Raw genomic sequence first — 16,924 nt, 5'->3', positions numbered from 1 at the left:
AGGTAACCACCTTCTCCCCAAATGTGAGTCTTCTGGTCTCCAAGTGGGGAGAGGGGACATAAAGATTTCAAGTAGCCTCTCCCCGCCCCACCCTCTCCCAAAGGGTTTGCGGGGGCAGCAGTCTGAGCCCCCACTGTACTCCCATGTTCAGTGGCTCAGGAGACCAGAGAAGCCGAGTAGTTAGTGGAGATCTGAAAACAATTCTTTGGAAAGTCGGACTAGGAAAGAAAGAAGAAGAAGAAGGTTTCAGGGCATCCCTGGCCAGATGTGGGATGGGGCACCGGGAGGAGGGCCTGAGCAGCCCCGCCCATCCCTGCCACCTCCTCCCGGCCATCCCCTGTGGGGTCAGATTTCCAGACCTCAGCGCTCAGATTTTGCAGCATAAATTTGCATCCAGGACAGACAAGAGCAGAGGCTGAGGTAGGAGCGGAGAGAGAATGGGAGCAGGGCCGAGGGACCCACCGGGGTTTGGGCTCGGCCCCGACAGTCCCGTATCCTCCCCGAGGTGGCTGGACAGCCTCCGAGGTGCACCGACCCGAGACGCTGCGCTGCACCAGGCTGGCGCCTCCTGCGCGCCCTTGACGGCAGGAGAACCCTCCAGCCCCATAAATTCCAGAGGTCGCCCCCTCCCCGGGCACCCTGGCCGCGCGGCCCCCTGGGATCGCGAGGACCCCGGCGGGGGCGGTGCGGGAGCGACAGCGGGTCCGCGCGTCTGCCCGGCCAGCGCGGCGGCGGGACTGAGCGGCTCTGGCTGCGCGCCCAGCCCCGCGCCCCCTGGCTCTGCGCCAGGCCGGCGGGCGTGCGCCCGGCGCGCAGCACTGCAGCGCTGGTCATATGAGCAGAAATGATAAGAAAAGCACTTTTTAATCTTCTCGCACTTGCTCTGCCCGCTCCAACAGTTGCAGGATGTCGATGACAGACTTGCTCAGCGCTGAGGACATCAAGAAGGCGGTGGGGGCCTTTACCGGTGAGCAAGCGCGCTCCCCTCCCCAGACTTCTCCCCGGATCCACCACCCTGGCCCCGGCACCCCCGCGGAGGGCCAGCGCTCCCGCGTGCTCCTCTGCCCACGCTTCCTGCGGGGCGCTGGCAGGACGGAGCAGGGGGCTCCTCGCCATTTCCCAAACTCCTCTCGGGCGGGACTTGGCGCAGGAAGCGGGTGGGGAGGCCCAGCGAAACTTGCCGGTGGCCGCGCTGCTGCGAGGACTCGGGACCCGGGACCAAGGGCAAAGACCGGGATGGAAAGCGGGACCTTCGGGTCCTTGTGGGCGCTCGATACCTCCCGTTAAGGCACTTGGAGGGGCTGCAGGTGCGCCCGCCTTCTCTCCAAGCAGCCCCTTTCGGAGAACCCCCCCCCCCCCCGTTTAGAACAGGACTCTTCTGGCTTGCGGTTGTTGGCTCCCTGACTGTCCAAGCCCCTCTCTGGGAGTCAGAGCACCCCCCCAACAGCTCCCCCCAGCCACCACCACTGTCCCGCGAGCGGGGTGACCTTCCCGCAGCTGGCGCTCTGCTCTGCCCAGCCCTGCGCACAGCATCCTCAGCACTTCCAACTTCCAGCCTCCTTAGGCGTCCAAGGGCGGGGAGCAGGCAGGCATCCCCACCTCTCTGAGCTGCCCTGGGCTTTTGAGGTCTTAGCTGCTACCTGCCTCCTCTCTCCCCTCACCCAGGTGGAGAAACTGAGGCTGGGAGAGGGCCAGAAACTTGCCCAAGGTCACCTAGCAGGGCAGGAGGGGGATTAGAACTAAGGTCACCTTCCGGTCTCAGTCCCCTACTGGAGTGGCAGAGGTGGACAGAGCAACTTCTCTTGGCCAAAGGCTGAGGGGAGAACGTGACTCTCAGCAGGACCCCTCCCTGCCACACCCCCAAATTACCCTCTCCAGGGTCCTGAAAGGGAGCACAGGACATAGAAAATTGGGAAGGGGGCCTCCCGTTTCCTTTCTGCTTGGTGTCCCTTCCTCAGGGTAAGAAACTCTGGGAGACCACGCTCCTGGGGTACTGCGATAGCCCACCCTCTTCTCCTTGACCCACCTTCCCCCTCTGAGAAGGAACTTAACTGGGAATTCCCGGGGAGACTTCTAACACGCCCCCAACTCCCGCTGGGGATGGATATCTGCAGGAAAGCCACCATTTCTGGGGCCTCCCCCTTCCTCCTCCTCCTCCCGCTGTGTGACCTTGAGAAAAACTTGTCCTCCCTCTGTCGATTTTCTGGCAACACGATCTGTGGCCGAAAAAAAAAGGCTGACCACCGCCCCCCACCAAGATACACCACACCATGTTCACAACACCCCCCATTCCCCTGCCCGCCCCCATTTGGCCACCACCCAAAAGCCTTCATGGAACCCGGGACGCCCCGCTGCCTTCAAAGGCTACTTCTGCCATCAGCGAAGGGTAGGGCGGAGCGTGGGGGCAGATCCACCTTGGGCAAAGCACCCGTCCCCTGGTCTGGGCTCCTTCAGCCCTCCCACCCAGGTACACCCCTCTATCCCCCCCAGCACCGGCACAGGGAGATCAATCGGCAAATGCTATGGCACCCCCATTCTCCTGCCCTTCCCTACCGCCCCTTCTTTGTCATTTTAACCCGCTGCTCTCCACCCCCCGCAGCTGTCGACTCCTTCGACTACAAAAAGTTCTTCCAAATGGTCGGCCTGAAGAAGAAGAGCCCGGATGACATAAAGAAGGTGTTCCACATCCTGGATAAAGACAAGAGCGGCTTCATCGAGGAGGATGAGCTGGGGTAAACTGAGGCCTGCGGGGGCGGCCCCGGCTGAGGGGGCGTGGGGGGCTGGGATTCTTGCTGCCGAGTTCCCATCAGGGCTGTCCTTGTCTCTGCACCGTTGGCAGAAAATAACTCTGCCTGACCGCCGTTGCTTCCGGAGGAATAGAATCTGCAGCAGAAAGTGCAACTAACTAGGTTAAATTATAGCCACTTAATATGGCTAACGGAAGGGTGCTACTTAATAATTTAAGACACGTGAAGAGGCAGGTTTCCTGGATGCTTCACACCACACGCAAGACAGGGAGCGCTGCCTCGAGCATTTAGTTCGTTGATTGTCATTTGCCTAAAAGGCACCCTCCACCATCCCGCAGACCCTCCCCACCCCGCCCCCTGCACTTCTGTAACAGTGCAGCTAAAGCAGTGTCCGGGCAAGGTGGGGATGCAGAACCAACTTTGGGGGTCAGGAGTCCGGAGTCTGCAAAGCAGAGGAGGGGAAGGTCATCACTAGGAAAAAGCACCCGGCTTGTCGCTGCCCACCAGGCTCGTCTTACATCACTCTCTGGCCAAGACTGCCTTGGATTTCATCTTCAAGAGAAGGGGGATGGTGTGGAGAGAGGCCTCGCAATAGGGACTTCCCTGTCCATCCAGTCTCAGTCTCACCCCAGATCATCCCACAAGGGTACCCTTTGCCTAGAACCTTCCCCTTCTACCCCCCCTCCCCCCCCGCCACCCTCCCCCCCCCCGCCACGGGCTGACTTCTGCTTGTTCTCCAGATGTCACCTTCTCCAGGAAGCCTCCCTGACTCTCCCCCTCACCCCAGGTGGGATGGATGCGTCCTCTGAGCACCCTTCTCTAGTTCCTCACCATCGCACCCATCACACCGTGCGGTCTTGACCTCCGCCTCATTTTTTTAGGTGCCTTCCTGCTCTGTGCTCCCACTTTCCAGCACGGCCCTGGCACAGAGAAGATACTTTTGCGTTTGTGGTGTTGGCCGAATAAATAAACAAATGCAGGTGCCCTGCCTGGCGTGGGGTCCACCTTTTGTGGAGGACAGCCTGTCCTTCTCTGCACACCCACCCGTGACGCCCAGCCCAGCTGCATACGTGTCCCCCGTTTGCTGCTAGCCCAGTGGCCCGTACCTGTCCCTGCAAGGTGACCTCCACCTGACTCCCTCCCTGGCTTTGCTCCCCAGATTCATCCTAAAGGGCTTCTACCCAGATGCCAGAGACCTGTCTGTGACAGAAACCAAGATGCTGATGGCCGCTGGCGATAAGAATGGGGACGGCAAGATCGATGTCGATGGTGAGTAACCATGACCTGGGGCCTGAGCACATCATGGATCTTGGGATGTTTGGATGCTAAAAGCTTGGAGCTATCGCTGTCCGTGAAGGGGAGAGGAGAGGTGGTCCTGTACTCCCCGGGATTAGAAGGAAAAGGCAAATGCATCGGGTCTGAGAGCTCTGTCATGTAAGCCAGGCACACACACACACACACACACACACACACACACACACACACAACTGGTACATTTTTTTCTAAATTTGAACAACCCGAAAGGAACAGATTCTCTTTTTTTTCTCCCTGCTGCATAGGGAATCAAGGATGATTTGGGATTTTTTTTCCCCTGACTTTTGCCTGCAACTTTTGCCTGAGTTCCGGTCCCAGCTCTGCCCCAACTGGCTGTGTGACCTTGGGCCGTCTCTCTCCTTCTCTGGGTCTCAGTCTCCCATCTGTAATCCGAGGAGATGAGGCCAACTGATCCCCCAGGGCCCTGTGGGCCCTCCTGTTCTCAAATTCCAGAGATGGAAATTCCTTATCTTCCATCCTCCTCAACATCTTGTCCTGGTATCCTGTAACTTCAGGTTTCAAGACCTGTTCTGGCTTTGCCCAAACATACCGTTCCGGCCCTGAAGGGGAGCCAGGAAAAAGAGCCAGCCAGCAATCAGCTAGGAATTAGGAAAAGGGATATCTGGGCCTTGCTTTTCAAGCTTTGCTTTCAGAACAGGCTTCCAGAGAGCCACCGCCCCACATGCTCCTCCGCTGAGGCGTAACGAGCACCCCCAGAGCACCCCCCAGCAGCGTTGCCTTCCTTAGCATCCCAACAGCCTTGAGAATGATCTCCGTTTTGCCAGATGGGCAAACTGAGGCTGAAGGTGCTTAGCCTGTTCAAAGAGCTAGGACATAAGTGGGGGAACAAGGATTTGGAAGAACTCTTTCCCGCAAGCTGTGCCGCAGCTCGTAACGGTCCAAGCGAGGTGCGTAGTTTCATCCTAGGACCTGCTCGGGCTCATTGTGAAAATTTAGTGGCTGTCAACACAAAACTGCTCTGGGAAAGTTAAAACGCTTCCGAATGTGCGTGTAGTGTATTAAAGTTTTCTGTCCGCGACCAAAATGGAGACAGGGTCAGACGCAGCCGGGCGCCTGGCCTTCTAGTCCCAGCTGTCTCTCCCGTGGCTGCAAAGGAGGGAGGTGACTTGAAAGGAGCCAGAGCCGGAAGTGCGGGAGAGAAATGGGTGACTGGTCTTGGTGCGTTCCGGTGAGTGGCACCTGTCCCCACACCCCCTCCTCAGCAAGCCACTTAGCTCCACCCTGAGCCAGCGTCCCGCCCTGACCCCAACCCAAACCGCCACACCTGTCTCCTGTTTTTATTTGCAGCCAGTAGGCCACCGCTCAGAAGCCACCGTAGGCGGGGGCGGGGGCCCCAGGGTTGGCTGTTCTGGAATAACCTACATGATAAAGAAAAACCAGGCCAGATCCTAGGCTGCTTCCCTGCCTGCCTCCCTCCCTCCCTCCCTCCCTGCCGAACTCATATTTTAAAGAGGTAACTCAACTTTTGCAACTGATCTAACAGACATTTCCCGAGTGCTAAGCCTGTGTCAGGCTATCAGGGAGGCAAAGATGAATTAGACCCTACTCCCAGCGGCACTATTTGCTGGCTGGGTGCCCCGGAGCAGTGGCTCAGCCACCCGGAGCCCCAGCTGCCCATTGATAAACTGGGCACGGACAACACATGGGTCACTGGCATTTGTGAGGATTCCATGACACCGTGCACGTTGAGTGCGGGGCCCAGAGCATTGTGAGTACTCGGCAAACGGTGGCCGTGACACTATTTCCCTTCCATCCGCGCGTCGCCTACAGCTCTAGGTACAGGCGCACGAAAGAATGGTGACACCAGGGAGGTGCAGAGAAGCCTTTTGGAGAGGGAGGAACGGAGGCGTTTCGGCAGATTGGAGGCTATGGGCAGGAAGCCACAGGCTGGAGTCTGGGGTGGGGGGCCGTCCCTGCGGAGCCCCGGGCAAGGCGTCGGGTTTAGCAAAGGCTTGTAAGGCTGGGAAGTTTAGGGACGTTTAGAAAGGGGCAAGAAGGTTGGTTTGCTGGGGATAGGAAGAGCGAATCGTCACCAAGGTGGCGATGTGTGCCCGGCCCAGTGCTGAACTCTGAGCACACGTCACCTGTGACAGAGGACGGAGGTACAGATGCGGAAAGAGAAGGGCCAGTGCCTAAGGGACGCTGGATGCAAAGCCAGGTCTGTCCGCCCGCACAGTTCAAGCTCAGGATGACCTGGTGGAGGCCCGAGGGTCAGCACAGAATGAAACGGGGGGGGGGGCAGGAGAAGAAATGGGCAGGGAGGACAGATCCCCCTGAGGCAGCAGGGCCCCACACGGTACACTTTGGAGGCGGGACAGACGCAGATACCTCCCCTCCCCACCTCCACCCCAAACACGGTACTTTTTCTGGAAGGTGCCGGCGAGGATGAATGTGATGGTGCCCGATAGGCCGTGAGATGGGAGGCACGAGGACAGCTTGTTGAAAGAATGAAAGAAAGAATGAATAGATGTGTGGCCGGCTCTGGGGGCGCAGTGATGGGCAAGTGTGGTGTGGAGGGAGAGGTGTGCAGGCGAAGGCGGGAGACCCGCGTGGGCTGGGGGCTTGCATGTGGCAGGTGCCGGGGGATTCTAGAAGCAGGACCACCCTCATGGCCCGCTGTTTGCCCTCTGAAGGTGAGTGATGCTTACCAGGTCCTTGAGGACCCCAGATTGGAGGGAGGGGATGGGAAGGCAAAGTTCTAATAACAACCCTTTGCATTCCCGTCTCTGGGCCAACTGCCTCCAGGAAGCTCAAAGGCTTTTATAGATGTGGTCGATTGATTCTCGAAGGCCACCCTTAGAGCTGGTAAAGGAGGGTTTTAAGGCGGAAAAGGAGGAGAAGCTGGACAGAGGTGGAAGGCGCCCCCAAACCCAGCCACAGTTGCAAGACCCAGGCCCAAATGGCAGGTGACACTACTAAGTGACAGGCTCCTTCTGAAGTGTTTGCCCTTCACATTGGTGGGTCTCAAACTGGAGCGAACGGCAGGATCACTGGAGGGCTTTTCACAACACAGTTGGCTGGGCCGGACCCCCAGAGCTCCCGAGTCCTTCGGCCTGGAGTGGGGCCCAGGTGTGGGCCATTCCACCAAGTGCCCAGGTGGCGTTCCTGCTCTGGGGACCGTACTTTGAGAACCACTGCCTTACAAAAATCCTAGAAGGCAGGTGCTATCACACTTCCCCTTCTACAAATGAGGAAACAGAGGCACGGGGAGGTTACGTGTCCAGGGTCGCTCAGTAGCAGGGGCAGGACTGAGGCTCAGAGGTCCAGCCAGGACCCCTCCCCGCCCCCTCCCCCCACCACCACCCTGCCTCTCACGAGGACACGTCCCCGGCCTGGGCTCTCCACTCCCAATGCCTGCCCGTGTGGACCGTGCAGGCTGACAGGACGAGTGGTTGTCACCCACACACACACACACACACACACACACGCCATCTAGTTACAGGTTCCCTGGAACCCGACACTGTGATGGGTCCTGTTTCCTATGCTTCCAGGCTATTCCAGCTCAAGAGCCTGTGGTTTGCTTTTTTGCTTCGGTGGCTGAAAAATTTAGTCTTAATTATCCCTGGACCACTGCAGTCGGCTCCACTCGCATGCCCCGAGGCATCCGCCTCCTTCTGGTGAAATCTGTTCTCATCCGTAAGCAGCCCATTTGACGGGGTGGGCAGGCGGGCGCCCTTGGGCCGAAACACCTAAAGTCAGGCAGAAAATACGACCTGCGCGCCCCGCGAGCAGTGTGGACGGCCAAGCCTTTTTCTCTCCCTGGCCATCTATCTCCTCCTCCCAGAGTGGGGATAAAAATACCCATCTCAAAGGGCCGTTGCTTGAATTAAGTGAGTGTTCTGGAAACGACCCCTTCCCTCCTATTTTGTATGTGTGCTTTCTCTCGGAAGCCTCCTCGAAACCCTTGCGGAACGAATACCAGCCCTCAAAGAAGACAATATGGGGTCCAGGATGGGAGGAAAGTGAGAGGGACGGAAGGAGAGGTCGGGATTTGATTTCCAGGCAAGGCCGGATGAGCACCTCCGGGCCAGCCGCAGTCCTGGTGGCGGAGCCCTAAGGCGTGTGGCGTTTTGTCCCGTCTCCCCGCGTCGTCACATCAGCCCTATAAGGGGGCGGGGGAGACAGAGTCTGTGATTCCCCCACTGAGAGTTGTGGAAACTGAGGCCCAGTGGGCGTTAAGCGCCAAAGTCACACAGAAATCCTTGGTGGCAGGGAACCCGAGTCCCCTGACTCTGTCACTCCCTCCGCCAGGCTGGGCCGAGACATTCCAGTTATAAATGGTTTCTGGGCTTAGCAAGATGCTTGCTTTAATTCCCCAGCGGATGCCCTAAGTCCGGCCTGTGTGGCGCTAAGGGGGAGGCAGCAGCACTCTTGTGAGAAGGGACAGTAGGGAGGGGGCGGGAAGATGTCCCCTCTCCATTTATCCCTCTCCTGCCTCCATGGGTCCTGGCGTGAGTCAGAGCCCCAGCCTTTGAGAGAGAGAGAGAGAGACAGAGAGAGAGAGATGCACCCCATGCCGGCATTAGAATCTTCCTGGCCGAGTGACTCACAGCCTCAGTTTCCCTGTCAGTAACACGGGGACGAAAGAGCCAGTGCAGAGGAAATGGGGTGACAGCCAGGGAAATGCCTGGCACGGAGTGAGCCCCCAGGACCGTTTAGGCCGCTCCCTGCCGCCATCTGGCTTGACCCCAAATAACCCCGCCGCCCGCTCCCCCCGGGTGGGAAAGTGATCCCTGTTTGCAATACCGATTTATAAGCAACCTAGCCCGGGAGCTATTTAGAGGCGAGGTGATAAACCAGGAGGCCGGTGCCTGCATCCCGGTGGTCACGACAGAGGGAAGGAAAGAGGCTTCCAAGAGCTGACTCAAGGTCCATCTCAGTTTCTCTCTGGGCCGTCAGCATGTGCTGGTCTCACCTGTCAATAGCTTCTAAATTTGTCCAATCCCCACGGCCCTGGGACTGGGACCGACCTAATTAGGCTAACTGCAGTTTCCTATGGGAAAGGAGAAGGCTGAGCCCTCTCGCCCTCTGAGCCTCCCCGTCGCCACCCCCTCGTTCTTTTCTAGGTGGATAAGGAAGAAACTGCAGGCTGGCCCTTGGGGATCTCCAGGGAGGACTCAGGGGGCAGAGGTGGGGCTCTGCGTCCTTCCAGAGGGATGCTCTCCCTCCCATCTGGATTTAGAGGTGCTCCCTCGGTGTGCCGGGCACCGACACAGCAGACGCGTCTCACCCATTATCTCATGTAGTCCTCACCAGAAACCCTATGAGGAGATGCTCTCGGTATCCCCATTTCACAGACGTGGAAACTGAGATGGGCGTGCTGGAGGCGGGCTCCTAACTCGGATGGCATAGGTGGTGCGGGCAAGTTGCCGTAGGTCGGCTCTCGATCTTTTGGACCGCCCCCCCTGCCCTCTGCTGCCCACCCCCTCCTTGTCTTTGCCTCAGGATTTCTGTTGACATTTCGAAGCTCCAACCTGTGTGGGATGGAGAGGAGACCCAAGGGAGGTGGAATTAACCTGTATACAGCCTACCAAATGCTGCGCGCCGGCTACGGATCAGGCCGGTGACAGGGACTTTAGCGCCGGTTCCTCTAAAGGAGCCAAGGAGCTCCCTTTTACAGATGGGGAAACTGAGGCACCGTAAGGCGACGTGTCCGGCCCAAGGTCACGAAAGCAAGAATGAGTGGGAGGCAGTAGACTCCCAGATCCCTTGCTCGAGGCTCCCTGCGAGAGCTGGAAAGGCGTCTCCTCGACCTGACATTGCACACAGAAGCAAACTGAGACCTGGAGGGGTGAGGGCGCGGGGGCGGGAGCGGGAGGCAGGACCAAGGTCAGAACCTCCTCCCCATCCGTCATCCCAGCATCCCTCCGCCAAATCAATTGACCTAGACTTCCGCAAGGCTTTGGATGTTTTGCTCATTTGTTTTTCCTTAAGGGGACACCTGGACATTTTAGAGGAGACTTTTTTTTTTTTTTCCCTTTTGATAAGAGGGCTGTTCGTTAATTGGCTGATTCCTAAGAACGCTGCCCTGAGGCACAAACGAAAGGTACGGAAGAGGTGACCTCTGCCCTCAATGTGTCTACAAAACGCCCTGCTAGCTTCTGGGAGGATAAAATTAGAATCTAGTGTTCTCTGCAAAAAGCCGGGGCGTGTGGCCTTCGTGACGTGCTGGCTGCTTCAGAGTGGATCCCAGGGTGGGCAAAGGAGGCTGTTTTCAGAAGCTTTTGAAAACCCCGCAGGTCCGAGATATATCCCAGTCCAAGTGGCCTGACTGCCTCGGGAGAGACCCGTGGTTGGCATTCCTTGGTCCCCCTCATGCTGACCTCACCAAATGCCACTCCGGGTGAAGGCATTCACTGGCTCTTTGCGGATGAGCAGTCCCAGGACCCGTGATTTCTTTTTTTTTTTTTTATGTTTTATTTTTTATATTTAGAAGAGCGTGAGCAGGGGGAGGGGCAGAGAGAGAGGGAGACACAGAATCTGAAACAGGCTCCAGGCTCCGAGCTGTCAGCACAGAGCCCGATGCAGGGACTCCAACTCATGAGCCGTGAGATCATGACCTGAGCCGAAGTCAGACGCTCGACCAACTGAGCCACCCAGGCGCCCCTTGATTTCTAGGGTAAGGGTTGGGGGGGTCAGTGGGGGTCGGGAAACTGTTAAGGACCAGCTTCCCCTTTGAACAGTCTCTCCATGAGCTGGTATTGGCAGACGGACTCATGTCTCCTTTTAGTCTAGCGCAGAGCAAACTTAGTGCCCGAGGACAGGATATATGGGCTCTGGCCAGCTTTCCAGATTAAACGGCAGGTTGAGGGAGTCCCTGCTTCTGCCCGATCTGGGACGCTAGCCCAAGCAGGAATGGCCTCTCCGCACTCATGGAGAGGGTGTTCCTGGGACCACAGGCCAAATCCTGCCTCTGCCTCTTATTTGCTGCATGGCCTTGACACTTCACTTCTCCGGGCCTCCGGTTCCCCATCTATACAGTGGGAATCACCCCACTCAGCTCCCAGGGCTGTTGTGAAAACCAGACATGAGGCAAGTCAGAACTTGTTGGACCCTATGGAGGACTCATGACCCATCCATCCATCCCTCCGTCTTTCCATCCATCCATCCTTCCGTCTGTCCATCTCTCCATCAGTCCACCCATTTGGCATTTGTTTATTAGCACCTGCTGTGGGCCGGTGGGCACACTGTGTGCTAGGAGGCTGGTGGACAAGCCTAGAGTTTACGCTCTAGTAGGGGGAGACCGACAAAAATAAGTAAGTACATAAATAAGTTCATTTCGGAGAGTGCTAAGTACCAGGAAGTAAATAAAAAGGGGCTGATATGGCAGAGTCACGGGGGTGGCGGTATCTGAGCTGGCTCCTGTGTCACTCTATGCCTAGGTCAAAGTAGGTCGGAAAGCTCCGGGGTTCAGAAAGGAGCCTAAAAGCAGTAGCTTGACTCACGTGTGCTGTGTGATCTCGGCCAAGCTAATCACCTCTGGGGCCTCCGTTTCCCCATCTGTAAAATGCAGACAGAAGCATCCCTGCCACGGAGTAGTTGTGAGAATCCAATGACATAATATATACAGAATGCTTTGCATTTTGCATTCCATGCATAAGAATTCTTTTTTTTTTAACGTTTTATTTATTTTTGAGACAGGGAGAGACAGAGCATGAACAGGGGAGGGGCAGAGAGAGAGGGAGACACAGAATCGGAAACAGGCTCCAGGCTCTGGGCTGTCAGCACAGAGCCCGACGCGGGGCTCGAACTCACGGACTGCGAGATCGTGACCCGAGCCGAAGTCGGACGCTCAACCGACTGAGCCCCCCAGGCGCCCCAAGAATTCTTAAATCCTATAAAAACGGACAATGCTGATCACAGCACTGACGACAAGCACCCCCTGTCTCGCCGAGGTGCTGTCACAGGGTCACAGAAGCTCCTGGCTGAGGAAGCAGACGCGTTGGTCCCCGCCCACGGGAGGGATTTTTAGAGTACCTGGTGCTCCGGGTCCATCCCGGCCACTCGCTGTCATCGCTCAGCCTGCAGCCCCGGGGGTTTTCAGGACCAGTTAGAGGACCCCCTCCCCCTCTCTCCCACCTCCAGTCGGTACCTAGACGCCCACACCCAGGTCCCTTGCCTTCCCTGTCCTCGGGGACAGGGAGGGAGCCCGGGGACAGGAGAGGGTGGCGTCCATTTCCCAGCTCAAACCCCAGAAAGGCAAAGAGCCCAGGCACGTGTCCCTCCGCGGGGCAGGGATCGGTTTTTTCGCTTTTTTATCTGAACACGATGCTGGCTTTACAGAAGAGCTTTGACAATAGCATGGTGAGTTCTACACACCCCTCCCCCAGCGTCCCCCAGGGCTGACATTTCACGTGACCGTGGGGGCACAGGATGCAAACTAAGAGATTGCGTGGTGGGGGTTGACATACGTGCCTCGTACAAGGTCTGGGGAGGGGGGGACGCGCCCCGAGGAGACCCACGTACTTCTGATACCCTGAAGCCATGTTTTCACAAGAAATCATTAGGGTCCCCCTACCTTCACACACCGACAGATCGACACCCGGACTGACACCCAGAGAGGCACGTTTCCCAGCAAACGCGCCAGGCTGGGCCTGGAACCCTAACTCTCAATCCTTTCTAGACGTGATGGGGATGGCCCTGGGGCCCCACACGCTGGTGGGCTGAGGACGCAGCATCTCAGAGACGTCTCATGGCAGAGGGTGGCAAACTCCTTCCTGTCCTCTCTTGTCTCCCGGAGAGAAAAAACAACCGGGCAGACATCCCCTGGGCCCCCCTTTATTCCAAATAAAGGTCTCAGAAGACCTGGCCGTGGGGCAGTAGCCCCTAGGACTGCCGCAGCAAGGACGCCCCAGGTGAGGGGCATGGAGAACCAGGGGCAGGGGAGCTCCTGGGGGTGGGGGGCAGAGATTTGCTGGCTCTTCTCGCCGTCTCCCAACTCAAGAAGCGCGCTGACTTCTCTTCTTTTTATCGATGATGACAGGGAGGCTCAGAGAGGCCAAGCGCTTTGTCTGAGGTCACACAGCCCATAAGCGGCAGAGCCAGATTTGGGGAGTGCCAGCCCAGAAATGGCCACTGGGCGTTCCCCAAATCCAGCCCATTGTTTCCTGCCTTCTGAGCCCCTGCCCGCCAAAGGCCCCCCGCCTGTTGATCCCTTCCCCGCCGTCTGCTTTCTCCTGTGGGAACCCCACATCTTCTCGCAGGACTCTATCAGAAACCACCTGCCCTCTGAAGTTTTGCTGACGCCTGAAACAGAAGGCACCTCTTCTCCCGGTGACAGCGAAGTCTCTGGGCCCGCCATCCCGTCCACAAACAGTGCAGCTTCTCAGGGTCAGGCTCGGATGCGGGTGGTGGGTGGGGCAGGAAACAAGGTGGGCGGGCCCTGGAGCTTTCTGTTCCAGCAGGAGAGGCAGATCACAAGGGACTAAGCAGGAACGTACTCCAAAGTGTTTCAAGAGTGGCAAGCGCTGTGCGCAGGGCAAGAAATGGTGATGGCAAAGAGGATCACGGTAGGGGAGGGTCACCACCGTCACCAGAATGGCCAGAGAAGGCCCCAGGAGGAGGGACAGCTGAGTTGGGAACACGGCCGTGAGGAAGTCTGAGCGCCCACTGGGCAGAGAGAACGGCAGGTGCAAAGGTCCTGCGGTGGGAATGCCCCCAGCGAGCTTGAGATTCAGAAAAGAGGCCAGCGGCATGGAGCATGTCCTGCCAGGTACTGTTTCTTCCCTGACCAGACCAGAAGCTCCTTCAGGGCAAGAATCATCTCTGGCTCCCCTGTGCCTCCCCTCACCTGGTCGGAGACACCCCTTTGTTTATTTAGGTGGGGATGGACTCAGTGGGGGACACTGGATCTCCTCCCAGTGCTGACACCAATCTCTGACATCATTACTTAGTGTTCGGCGAAGCTGGGCAGGTGGATGTTCCTGGGGCGGGAGGGCACGTGACCCCACCGTGGACTCGACCGCAAGTCACGTGGAGGGAGCTGGACCCCCCCCCCCCGGTCTTAAGTCCCAGCTCAGCCCCTTACAACCCTGGAGGCTCTGAAAAGCCACGTCTCTCTGGGCCTCAGTTTCCCCTTCTGTAAAGTGGGAATCACTCCCAGTTTCCTGCGTGATGGTCAGTTAAATGATGAGCAGTTAAATGAGTTTTTTTTTTTTTTTTTTCCCCTGCCTCACCTTCTTTCCTTGACCACCTCACTGCTGGGGAGGAGAAGATTTGCAGCCAAAGAATATCTCTAGCAAAGGGGCACCTGGGTGGCTCAGTCGGTTAAGCCTCAGACTTCAGCTCAGGTCACGGTCTCGTAGTTCGTGGGTTTGAGCCCCGCATCAGGGTCTGTGCTGATGGCTCGGAACCTGGAGCCTGCTTCGGAGTCTGTGTCTCTCTCTCTGCCTCTCCCCCACTCGTGCTGTCTCTCTGTCTCAAAAATAAAATAAACATTAAAAGAAAAAGAGTATACTGACCCGGATGAGCACTGAGTACTACACGAAAGTGTTGAATCACTTTATTGTGCCCCCTGAAACGAATAGACCTACACCGTATGGCAACGACACTGGAAGTAAAACTTTTTTCTAAGTAAAACAAACAAAAGAGAGATGATGATAGGCTCGCCGTTTCTCATTGACTTCATTCATTCATTCATTCGTGCCCACGCTCACTCGTTCCATCACTCCAGGCCTGCAGCAGAGGGGAGAGCCAGGAGGAAGCACCGTGCAGGGCCCGGCGGTCAGGCCATGGCGAGTCCTTCCACACCGTCCCCCTCTGACTCACCTCTCTTTCCTCTTCTTTTGCAGAATTCTTCTCTCTGGTGGCCGAAAGCTAAGAGGCTCTGACTACCCCAGGCCTTCCCCCTCTCTGCCCCAAACACCCAATCGCAGCCCCTCGAGCTGCCCTCCTGCGTTTCTGTTCAGTGTGTTTATGTTATTTTTTACTCCCCCCCACCCCTTGCGGCCCTCAAACGACATCATTCTTCTGGAAAATGCTGGAGAAACAATAAAGGCTGTACCAATCAGATTCTACTGCCCCGGAGGCTGCGGACCTGCTGGGGTGTGGATCCTGCCTTGGCTCTCCAGACCCACCTATGCAGGGGTGGGGCAGGATTGAGACAGAAAAGGGGATCGGAGGGAAATTTACTGAGCCCTCCTCTGCCTTGGGTGCGGAGAATGGTACTCTGCATGGGTTGCCCATTAATCCTTGAAACTGCCCATAAGGTAGGTGATGAAACTCCCATTTTACAGATGCAGAGACTGAGTCTTAGGAAAGTGATGTGTCAACCCCGCACAGCTAGGACTTCTAGATGGATGGATGGATGGATGGATACCCATTAAGACTCTTTGTTACAAATGACAAAAACCCCACACAGAGTAACTTAAGCAAAAAAGGAAGGAAAAAACAAAGATCTGGTTATGCCTGAATGGTCCAGGGCTAGGTCTTCAGGAACAGCTGGATCAAGGGACCCGAGTGCTATCATCAGAATTAAGTCCTTCTTCCCTCTGAGCACTGTGTTCCATTCTGCTGGATGCATTATCGGGCAGGCCCTTCCTCATGGTGGCAAGATTCATCCAGCATCTCAATGCCGGTGAAAAAAGAGCTTCTCTTTCCCAGTCACCCCATCAGGAGATTCCAAATTTAGTCCCGTTAATACCAGTGGCTAACGGTTATTGAGCACTTACTTTGGACCAAACCCTTCACGCGATTCCATCTGTACAACAACCCTATGAATGAGTACTATCATTATCTCATGTTTGCCCCAAGTTACACTACGAATAAGTAGTGAAGCCAGGGCAAGGCGGGGCCAGGCAACCCCGTCGGGAGTCAGGCTGAGCGGCAAGTAGGGACAGGCCACCTTCCCTGGTGGCCTCCGGGCAGCGTCCGCTGACCCAGGCTTAGCAGGGGACTTGGGATCAGACCCAGGAAGCAGCAGCTCGGGAGGGCCTCACTGGCCCGAGGCGGCTTTCGGTGCCTGTCACCCCACCCCCAAATGACAGTGCGCACATCACAGTTCAGACTCAGGGCAGCACGTGGCCCGGCAGCAAAGCGCCTTTGAAAGCAGGGCTGTTCGACCTCTCAGGGGACACAGGACATGGGCTGCGGGGCGCTCAACTCGGAAAGGATTTGTCTGGAGCACGAGCGGGACAAGGAGAAAAGGCTTCCTCGAGGGCAGGACGCCTTTCGGGGGACTGGGGAGTACAGCGGTGTTGGGGGTGGGGGGGGGGGGAACGACAAGTAACCCCACAGCGGCCATCCCTCACCAAGCCTCCTCCTGCCTCCTACCCCGTAGTTTTTGATTCAGTTCACTCTGCCACCCTCCCCACCCCCACCTGATCCAGGCCCAATCACAGGTAGGGGTGGGGAGGGCGGGGTAGGGGTCCGCCTCCACAGAGCCCTGCCACCAGGGTCTCACATGCGTGAGGAGCCTCCAGTTCAGACTTTCCGAGGAGGCCAGACCTCCAGTCGCCGGCTGTAACTCGGGTTTGGCATTTCTCTATACTGGGACCCATGCCACGCGGAAGTCTGCGGGCTCCAAGCCGGCTCTGAGAGCCGCTGGTGGCAGCTTCCCGGGCCTCTGGACCGCCACGGTGGCCTCCTAGCCAGGGTCCCGGGCCTCCCCCACCTCCCCGATCTGCTCTCCACCCAGAGGCCCCGAGGGCTCTTTCCAAAACAGATCAGGTCACATTGCTCTGCTTAAAACTGTCCTGTGACTGCCCCATCCACGGTAGAGCCCTGAATCAAAGCACAGCCTTCCCTGCCCACAGGTGCCCAGTCCCCCTCTCCACCCCGTCCCCCCGCATCTCTGCCTTCTACCCCCAGCCCCCCTCGCTCCTCGACCATCCTGCCCTCCCCAC

General features: G+C 57.5%; 1 protein-coding gene across 1 annotated transcript; it reads left to right on the top strand.

Annotated features, from left to right (window-relative positions):
• Positions 1-860: 860 nt before the first annotated feature.
• Positions 861-15,092, top strand: PVALB (parvalbumin). Its single transcript, XM_030321871.1, has 4 exons — positions 861-967; positions 2,600-2,732; positions 3,907-4,016; positions 14,873-15,092. Exons 1-4 carry the CDS (start codon positions 907-909, stop codon positions 14,899-14,901), a joined length of 333 nt encoding a protein of 110 aa, XP_030177731.1. The 5' UTR covers positions 861-906; the 3' UTR covers positions 14,902-15,092.
• The last annotated feature ends 1,832 nt before the right edge of the window (positions 15,093-16,924 follow it).

This window comes from Lynx canadensis, chromosome B4 (genome assembly GCF_007474595.2).
Source record: "Lynx canadensis isolate LIC74 chromosome B4, mLynCan4.pri.v2, whole genome shotgun sequence".
NCBI classification, from domain to species: domain Eukaryota; kingdom Metazoa; phylum Chordata; class Mammalia; order Carnivora; family Felidae; genus Lynx; species Lynx canadensis.
This window is presented reverse-complemented; position numbering and strand designations above follow the sequence as displayed.

What these genes read in the sequence shown, in the direction of transcription:
- PVALB (XM_030321871.1), top strand. Translation starts at nt 907, where the DNA reads ATGTCGATGACAGACTTGCTCAGCGCTGAGGACATCAAGAAGGCGGTG. An exon ending in ATCGAGGAGGATGAGCTGGG is followed by an intron (nt 2,733 to 3,906) that starts GTAAACTGAGGC and finishes TTTGCTCCCCAG; the next exon opens with ATTCATCCTAAAGGGCTTCT. An exon ending in CGGCAAGATCGATGTCGATG is followed by an intron (nt 4,017 to 14,872) that starts GTGAGTAACCAT and finishes CTTCTTTTGCAG; the next exon opens with AATTCTTCTCTCTGGTGGCC.